The sequence below is a fragment of the Moschus berezovskii genome, chromosome 1 (assembly GCF_049115385.1).
Source record: "Moschus berezovskii isolate FMDL1 chromosome 1, NW_MosBer_1.0, whole genome shotgun sequence".
NCBI lineage: Eukaryota > Metazoa > Chordata > Mammalia > Artiodactyla > Moschidae > Moschus > Moschus berezovskii.
This window is the reverse complement of record NC_142460.1, coordinates 85,646,997-85,656,461: the sequence shown is the minus strand read 5'-3', so window position 1 is coordinate 85,656,461 and position 9,465 is coordinate 85,646,997. Positions and strand designations below refer to the sequence as shown.

General features: G+C 40.4%; 1 protein-coding gene across 1 annotated transcript in view; it reads left to right on the top strand.

Annotated features, from left to right (window-relative positions):
* Positions 1–3,094: 3,094 nt before the first annotated feature.
* The window catches only part of TMEM39A (transmembrane protein 39A), a 30,025-nt gene continuing 23,654 nt past the window's right edge, over positions 3,095–9,465 (top strand). Inside the window, exons 1-2 of the mRNA XM_055432315.2 lie at positions 3,095–3,400; positions 4,555–4,741. Of these exons, the coding sequence (XP_055288290.1) occupies positions 4,629–4,741 (113 nt within the window). The 5' untranslated portion in view covers positions 3,095–3,400; positions 4,555–4,628. The remainder of the gene's footprint in view (positions 3,401–4,554; positions 4,742–9,465) is intronic.

The following is a 9,465-nucleotide window of genomic DNA, read 5'->3' as shown; positions in this document are numbered from 1 at the left end:
GAAAAATATTCTTCCTGGGAACTTATTTACAATTTAAGGCAATAACTAAATGCCACAGGTTTCAGTAGAGGGAAAGATCAATATGGAAATCTGGAGAAAGAAGCAGGAAGGGTGTATTGTATTCCAGGCTGAAGAAAAGGAGATGTTGCAGTACTCTTGCCTGGAAAATCCCATGGACGGAGGAGCCTGGTAGGCTGCAGTCCATGGGGTCGAAAAAAGTCGGACAGGACTAAGCGACTTCACTTTCACTTTTCACTTTCATGCATTGGAGAAGGAAATGGCAACCCACTCCAGTGTTCTCGCCTGGAGAATCCCAGAGACGGTGGAGCCTGGTGGAGACTTAAGTCGCTTCAGTCGTGTCCGACTCTGTGCGACCCCACAGATGGCAGACCACCAGGCTCCCCGGTCCCTGGGATTCTCCAGGCGAGAACACTGGAGTGGGTTGCCATTTCCTTCTCCAATGCATGAAAGTGAAAAGTGAAAGTGAAGTCGCTCAGTCATATCCAACTCTTAGTGACCCCATGGACTGCAGCCTACCAGGTTCCTCCATCTATGGGATTTTCCAGGCAGAATACTGTGCTAGAGATGCTGAAAGGGGGTAAGCCATAATTTGCAGGTGGAATAGAACCTGGGTTGATGGTAGTGAAGCATTTAGGATGTATGTTGAGGAATGGTGGAAGATAAAATAATGTTGATTAGTTAGGAATGGCTATATAACTCATTTTGGGTGAGTGGTGAAGAGAAGAAAATGAATCCTTAATACTGCATCTTACAAGCCTTTAGGAATCCAAATGAAAACGAGTCAGTTTCTTCTACTTCCAGGAAGGTGCAATACTTCAAGGTGAATAATTAATCAAAAGCCCACCAAGCAAGGTACTACATAGATGAACACAATAACCTTCCCTTCAAAGTTAGTTTAAAATGAATATAGTGGAAAACGAATATCCTTCCCTTCAAAATTAGTTTAAAATGAATATCAGTTCAGTTCAGCCGCTCAGTCATGTCCGACTCTTTGTGACCCCATGAATCACAGCACACCAGGCCTCCCTGTCCATCACCAACAGTGGAGAACAATGACAGAAACTCTAACAAAATAGCTTAGTTTCCACAATGACAGTTTTCTGTGATCAGAAGATGATGGAAATCACTTCATGCTATAAGGTCTTTGAAATGAAAATAAATCATATTTTCTGCAACTTTACAATGTTTATATTTGAAGTGAGAGATCGAGAGGTAAGTGAGCCCTCTACACAGGAGGAATAAGGTACAGGTGAATTTAAATATTACTTGTTTCCCTTTTTTAACTGGTAAGATTTTATTTCCAGTGGTTGCTACATGTGAATGAGTGCTAGAATTCTCCTGGGAATTAAAAAAACCACAGATTTCTAGGCCTTTGCCACAGTCACTAATTTAAAATGCAAACACTATGGTTTAATAAAAGACCCTCCATGTTCAAGCTCATTGTGTCTTCAAAGTCATTTCATGCTCACCATAATCTGGCTATACAGCTTTACACTGAGTTTCTCACACATGCCAAATTGTAACTCATCTCTGCCTAAGTTTTGTTTTCCATCTGGATTGTTTTTCTCTCTCATCCTGGCATCTCTGGTTCTTTCCCAACATTCAAATTTATGCTGAAATGGCATTCCTTCAGACAGATTCCCCTCAAAACAGCACCCTAATTTTCTACCTTACCCCCTTATTTGTCTAGTTCATGATACTTAAAAACAGTATTTTATTGATATTAAGTAAATGTGTCTCTCAGAATATAAGCTTCAGGAGGGCAGTTACATATTTTGTTCAGAAGCACAGTACTTGGAACATAGTAGGCACTACATCAATAATTGCTGAATGAAAGATGAAGGCTGGAGAGCCAATGGAAAAGCGGCAAAGAGTTTCAGAGTACCAAGCAAGAGTTGATACCGAAAAGAAATGTATCATAAGCCTAAGGTGAATACAATGAAAATATGTAATCATCTATATTACATGAAAGAAAGCTCTGTGGTACACAAGGACAGTAAGAATACTTGGGAATATTACTAACTTTAGTGGTTCTGATATTGGTCATTCTGGCTGTAAACTCTGGGTCTGTCACTTACTAGCTGGATAATGTTAGTAGGTTTCAACAAGTTATTTTTGTTACCTTCAGCTTTCTCTGCAAAAAACAGGAATACTATCAAAACATTGAGATTTAAATCAAATATGTAAAGCTATTAGTCTAGTGTCCGGCACCAAACAAAAAAACCTCTCAGTAAAGGTTAACTAATCATATACCGGATAAGGTTTTCTCTTAAGATGCTTAAAATCTGCAAAGCGAGAGATCTCACTCCAAGTGTTCTGTTGATACTCTTACTCTTCTGCTAACACCAAACTATAGACAGTTTCTGAATTCACTGCTGATGTTGCCCTCTTTCTTACCTTTCTGTCGAACACTTCCTTTACTAGTAATAGGAAGTTATTCTCCCACAGACTCCCTATTCATCCTTGCAGTCTAGTCTTTTAAACCCCAAGCTCTCTATGAAGATTTTCCTGGGACTGACACCACCACCATTGCACAGAACTTATTACCCTGTCTTGCCCGTTATCTCTGGACCTTGGACATACTTTTTATGTTTCATTTATTGTAATAAATTGTAATTTTCCTGGTGTTTTGTCTCTTCCACTAGATTGTGAGCCCTTTGTGGTATTCACTTTTGTAACTCCAGCATCCATTTAGTACTTTTCTCAACATACAATAAGCGCACGACAGGCTGCTGAAGCACAACTGCGTTTTGATCGCCTTCGCTTAGCAGTGACTTTAAATGACGTCTCCTAACCTTCCCCATCTGTAAAAAGGGAATTGATAATCTGAACACGGTTGCTACTAGGAGTCCATGAAGGACCCTGGCACGCTGTCCCCCTATCGTCGGCGCTTGGTGACTTAGGCTCTGCAGCGCTGGCTGGGGTAGGAGAAATCGCGAGACCCACGGAGGAGGCGACTTCCACTGCGCAGGTGCACGCAAGCGGGGGCCGGGTGCTCACTCCCCGGGCTCCTGTGTAGTTCCGGGGGCCTGTTTGGCGTTCCTGGGGCGGCCGTCCGTCGCCGAGCTGACGTCATCGGCGTGCGCTGCCACGTCTGCTCAGCTCCGGGGTAATGGAGGCTGAGGATGAGCGCTGACGGCGCCGGCCTCTGCCTCTAGCTTTGGCTCTGGCTTTGATTCTGGTACTGACTCGGGGTCTGGGTCTGGCAGCCCGAAGCCGGGATACGTTTTCTCGACTCTCTGGGAGGGGACAACCCACAGACAAGCAACTGGTTTGCAGCGCCTCAACGTGGGCAGGGAGTTCTGTTGCTTGGGGTCTAGCTGTATAACCGCCGCCTCCTCCCAGGGATCCCGCCCCGCTGGCCTGGCCTCCTCCATGCGTGAGTATTTCCGAGCTGCCGCGCTGTCCGATTGTCCCGGGCCTGTTTCGGCCCTCCAGGTTGCGCGGTGGGGACCGCTTTGTCGTTCCCTCATAGAGGCCAGTCTGTTGAAGTTTGTGTTCTCTCGCTGCCCACCTTGCACCACCCCATCCCCTCGCCTTCTTCCGTCCCAATTTTTTGCTCTATACTTTTCTTTAACTTTGCTCGTTAATTGAGCAAGGACCAGCTGCCCTTATATCCAACGGTTTGAATGCTTTGTCTCACCTGGCGTTTGCTAGTCTGCAACCGAGAACTGTCAGGAATAGGGAACAGAATATCTGCTGTAACGTTTTGAAAACCAGGGTTTTTCCACGGTGTCATTCTTCAGTTTTTAAGTTGTATTGTTCAGGAAGCAGATTCTTGGTATTCATATTGACAGAACCATAATTTTTCCATAGATTAATGAAAGCGCAGTTTCTTTTTATTGAGGGTCTTTATGTATTACTTTTAATCTTGCAGTTTCAGTAATTTCTAAACGATTTTACATCTGTTTTTCTGGATTGGGCATCCCCTTGATCTCTTTACAATATTTCCACTCTAACATATGGAGATAGCACTTGAACAGTTTTACTTTTAAAGAGTTAAAAGACCTTCTGATGTACCTAACCCATCTTTGTCAGTTCTGATAACGGCCTCTATAGGACAAGGAATGCTTTTTTTTTCTGATGAGGAAACAGACTCAGAGGTTAAATGCCTCAGAGTCAGATAATAAATGATACAGCTGATCTCAGAATCTAGATCCCCTGATAACAAAATCTAACATTTTGGACAGTGCTGATTCTCTTGTATTTCAAGGGGCTTACTGTGAAACAACCACGTCGGTGTTAGAACTGTATATATTCAGTGTTTCTTGTAAACTGATGGTAAAATCTTTCATGCAGAACAAGTCTACTGATGAAAGACACAAATGTGACTTCCCTAATGCTGAACAAATCTTAGGACTTAGGCTTCTGACCCACTGTAGTCTTGAGTAGTCCTTTCATTAGAATGAAGTCAGTGATGGACATTGGGAGCATTCTTTTACACAGTCTGCTTACTCAGTTTTTCTGGCTGTTTTGTTACATTGCCTACTTTAAAGATAGCAAACTGATATTTAAATGTCTCTCTTTGTTCAGCATTGAAACAGGCTGACAACCATTAACCTGGGTTGCAACTATAGGTGGCACTGGAAGCAGACTGGTTCCCGGACATGCCCGGTGGAAGGAGGGGCCCTAGTCGGCAGCAGCTAAGCCGTTCAGCTTTACCTTCTTTACAGACTTTGGTTGGAGGGGGCTGTGGCAATGGAACAGGCCTGAGGAACAGGTAAAGAAGAAATAAGACAAACAATTTGTGATATTCGATGATTAGTAAGGCTAATACAGAAGTCATCATACTATTCAGATATTTGCTTATCAGGATTATTTTTTGACACTGAAGTAGAAACCCTGACCCTAGAAACTGGAAGCTGAGTATTTCAGAATACTTTGGAGGTAAAAAGTTGTGATGCCCACAAAATAAAAAAAGGCTGATTCATACTTAGGGCCAATAATCCAAATTCTAGTTGTCGCCTTTTTTTTAAGCTATTAAAAGAAGGTAGAAGTGAATTACAGTTCAGGATGAATGTGATGGTTTACTTTCTAGGATTCTTTTTCAAGGAGGGCAAATTAAAGCTATTACTTAACATGAGATTTTAAAATTGTCATAGTCTATCAGGGGTCTTAAAAATTACTTTGTTCAAAAAGTTGAAATGAATAAACTTATCAGCCCTAGCCTAAACATCTTAAGATTTGTGTCATATTGCATGAGATTAAAGAATTTGATTTTCTTAATGGAAATTTATTTCTGTTCCTAATTTTCAAAAGTTAGAATGAATTATTTTTAAAATTATCTTGAATAGTTTATCAGGAGGTTCGATCATGTCACAGTAGAAAGAGATGGTTTTTACTAGATTGTTTGGTCAAGACAATTTTTTTTCCTATTTCTTATCAGAATAGCATTTTCTCTGGCCTGGATTCTAATGTTCACAGCTAGCAGTCAGTACTACTCCTGTCTTCTTAGGCTCTCCTGATGTTATTTGTTTACCTCTTTCTTTCTGACCTTCTACCCCAAGCTCTACTCAGTCTTCAGAGTCAGTTCTGATCTTGTCATTTCAGTGGGGCTCTCCCTGAAGTTCCAATTTGAAGGGATTTTTCCAGTTTCTGATGATTCTCATTAATTTTCAATCCAAATTTTGTTTCTCCATATGTAGACAGAGTGCTTGTTATTCTAGAGTAATACTTTTACTCTCCTGTTCTTGTGGATTTCCTCATTTTAAAAATGATAGTACTTTCTGTTTCATAAATACTTTCTGCTTGGAAATAAATGAAGTAGTAAATTACAGTAACTTTTAAAAACTTTACTCTGAATTTTCCAAAATTTCTACAAATAACACTTTTTTTTTTTAATAATGAAAAAATTTTAAATGAGGATATGTGAAAATGCTCTTAAGGAAAGGTGCTCTCAACATAGAGACTGAGATGAAAGATGTTTCATATTTGAAGTTCTTGGCTTAATTTTACTAATATATACTGACTACTTATTTAGTGATTCAGTGCTTTCAAATTGCCATAGAAAATTATAGCTGTGCCTATCTTGGCTTTCAAGGTTTTAATTATGATTGCCTTGATTCTCATTTAACATATATTTCATCTTTCCTCCTTTAACATATATTTCTTTAGCAATTAATTGGAATGGTGGGGAGAAGGACTTATTTTTCAACAGATTAGAATAAAGTGAAAAATAACAATTGCTCATGGTTTGAAGTCACTGAAACTGTTATTGAGGGATTATTTTGTGACATTTTTACCTAAAGGGGTTATTTTGGAAGAAGACAGTTCTGTGTTTCTTTTTCTTTTTTCCTGATTTTATTTATTATTTTTAATTGAAGGGTAATTGCTTTACAGAATTTTGTTGTTTTCTGCCAAATAACAACATAAATCAGCCATAGGTATACATATGTCCCCTCTCTTTTGAACCTCTCTCACACTCCCTTCCTGTCCCACCCCTCTAGGTTGATACAGAGCCCCTGTTTGAGTTCCTTGAGTCATACAACAAATTCCCATTGGCCATCTGTTTTACAGATGGTAATGGAAGTTTCCATGTTAACTCTCCATACATCTCACCCTCTCCTTTCTCGCTCTTAACTCCCCATGTCCATAAGTCTGTTCTCTATGTCTGTTTCTTCATTGCTGCCCTGCAAATAAATTCATTGGTACTATCTTTCTAGAGTCCATATAAATGCATTTATATACCATATTTATCTTTTTCTTTCTGATTTATTGTGTTTGTTTCTCGATGGGAAAGAAGCAGCCTGGAATAGGTTGTTTTATAAGACATGGGGAAAGGGTATAAAAAGTGTGGATAAAACCAATGTTAAATAGCCTGGAATATAGTTTTAGGAGGTGTGTTTCTAAAGAAAAGCAATGTCCAAATGTGGAGAACTCATTTCTGGAGTGTCTGTATTGAGGAGAGAAATAAGTAATTGGTTGAGTTTTGGATGATGAATTTGATTCTGCAAAACAGAGATCAGCTGAAAAGAAAACATTTGCCCCGGTTAGATATTTGTGACCTGTTTGGTGAAATTAAACTTGAGAATGTCAAAGAGCTAGTTTGGTGACACAATCAAAATTGAAATCCATCCTGTCCTGCTTTCTAACTGTGGGGAGCAGGAATTTGTTCTTGGAACTATGTGCTTAGATGATTGCCTTCTAAAGAAGGAGAATATACTGTGAACTTCTGAGTTTTCTCGAGAGCTTTTAGTTGAGAAGGACTAAGAGTGATTTTGTTTTGTTTTGTTCTTGCATACTTAGTTAATATCATCTGAGCATGTTCAAATGATCACTGCTTTCTGTGTCCCTTTTAGTTCTTTTTTATTCCTTTAAATTTTTCTTGACTTATCCATTTTCTTACCTAAAATCTGCTGCTTGCTAGCTCCATAAAGGCTAGTCTTAGGTCTGCTGTGTTAACTCTTTCCTGTGTACAAGGACAAAACGGAGTTCAGCATAATTCATAGTGTTTGCACACAGTTTAGGGACAGTAAACCACTCTTCTTATTTAGAGAAACTTTTGTGTCAGTGGAGGAAACTATTTACCAGTCAAGTTCCTGGATGCCAGTCTCTTAGCCAGTCCTATCTACAAATTGTTACAGTGAACACCTGCTTTCCTCTCCAGTCTGGAATTTTGGTAGTGCTAGCTAAAGAGTGTTTACGAGGTAAGGCTGGCCTCCAGTAAAAATGCTCCTTGCTTAGTAATGAACCTCCCTGGTAGAGGGACTTTATACATGTTGTCTTAACTAGTTGCTAAACTAGTTAATTGCATCCTATATGACTCTATTGAGAAACCCTTGGAAGTTTTCACCTGGTTTTCTCCAGACTTTGGTTGTTACCTCTTCCATCTGCTGGTTTTGATTTGTATCCTTCTGCTCTTAAAAGCGGAGAAGGCAATGGCAAGCCACTCCAGTACTCTTGCCTGGAAAATCCCATGGATGGAGGAGCCTGGTAGGCTGCAGTCCATGGGGTCGCTATGGGTCGGACACGACTGAGCGATTTCACTTTCACTTTTCACTTTCACACATTGGAGAAGGAAATGGCAACCCACTCCAGTGTTCTTGCCTGGAGAATCCCAGGGACGGGGGAGCCTGGTGGGCTGCCGTCTATGGGGTCACACAGAGTCGGACACGACTGAAGTGACTTAGCAGCAGCAGCAGCTCTTAAAAGTTGTAGCTGTGAACAGGACTACATGCCTGGTCCTCTGAGTCCTCCAGCAAATCATCAGCTTAGGCATGATTGTTGGGACTGCAGCCCCGTTTGAAAGAGAATATTCAGTGTTAGCATTGAGAAAATTTCTTTAAAGAGAATCTTTTCCAACCTTTGTGTTATAGATGAAGAGACTGAGGCTTAGGGATGTAAAGTTATTGTCTCAAAAACCACAAATGGGGGACTTACCTCGTGGTCCAGTGGTTAAAAATCTGCCTTCCAAAGCAGAGGACATGGGTTCGATCCCTGGTCAGGGAACTGAGATCCCATGTACCCCAGGGCAACTAAGCACACATACTTCAACAGAGACCCGGCATAGCCAAAAACAAACAAAAAGAACAAAAAAACCCACAACTGGTTAGTGGGAAATCTGGGACTGGAACTCTCCCACATTGTATCTCAAACCTTTGTGTCACTTTGCTTTTCTTGAATCTATTTTATATTCTTTCAGAGGAACAATGCTTTTAACTTTTCTTAAGTGATTTCTCGCTAAAGTTTTCAAATTTTTCTGTAATTAATTTTCTGAGATGTATTGACTAAGTCTTTATTTTAGCTCTTTTTTGTTTGTTTTTGATTTTAAAATGCTTTGATCATATACCCTCTCAAATTTTCAGTATATGCAAATACTTTCCTCTTTCCCTCTGATGCTCTGGATCACTTTATTTGATGTTTGTCTCTTTGTCTTTTGGCTTGAAGTAAAGCAGCCAAGGCTGTATAGGATATTACAAATACAGTTCTTTAAGAAAAAAATTTTTTAACTGACAAAGCAAAAGACTTTATTGGGAAGGGGCACCCAGGTGGAGAGCAGCAAGGTAAGGAACGCCCGGAGAACTGCTCTGCCACGTGGCTTGCAGTCTCAGGTGTTACCGGTAATAGGGTTAGCTTTCCAAGTTGTCTCTGGCCAGTCATCTTGCTTTGCCCATATTTGGTGTGACTCAGGGTACTTCCTGGTGGCACACTCCATCTTTCAGCCAAAATGAATTCTAGCATGAAGGTTTCTGGGAGGTCAGAGGACATATTATGGGCTGGCATCTCCTTCCTCCTTTTGGCGCTTCCCAAATTCTTCCAGTTAGTTTTCAGCAGCAGCATCATTTTCCTTATTGGGATTTCCTGTTATGAGACAACTCATGCAAGCAGTTATTATTATGCCAAGCTGGGTGGTTTCGGTCAATGGTTCCCTAACATCTTGATTTCTGATAACAAGTGGCTTACTGCCAAACAGGGGAGAGAATATTTCAGTGTTAAATGATAAAT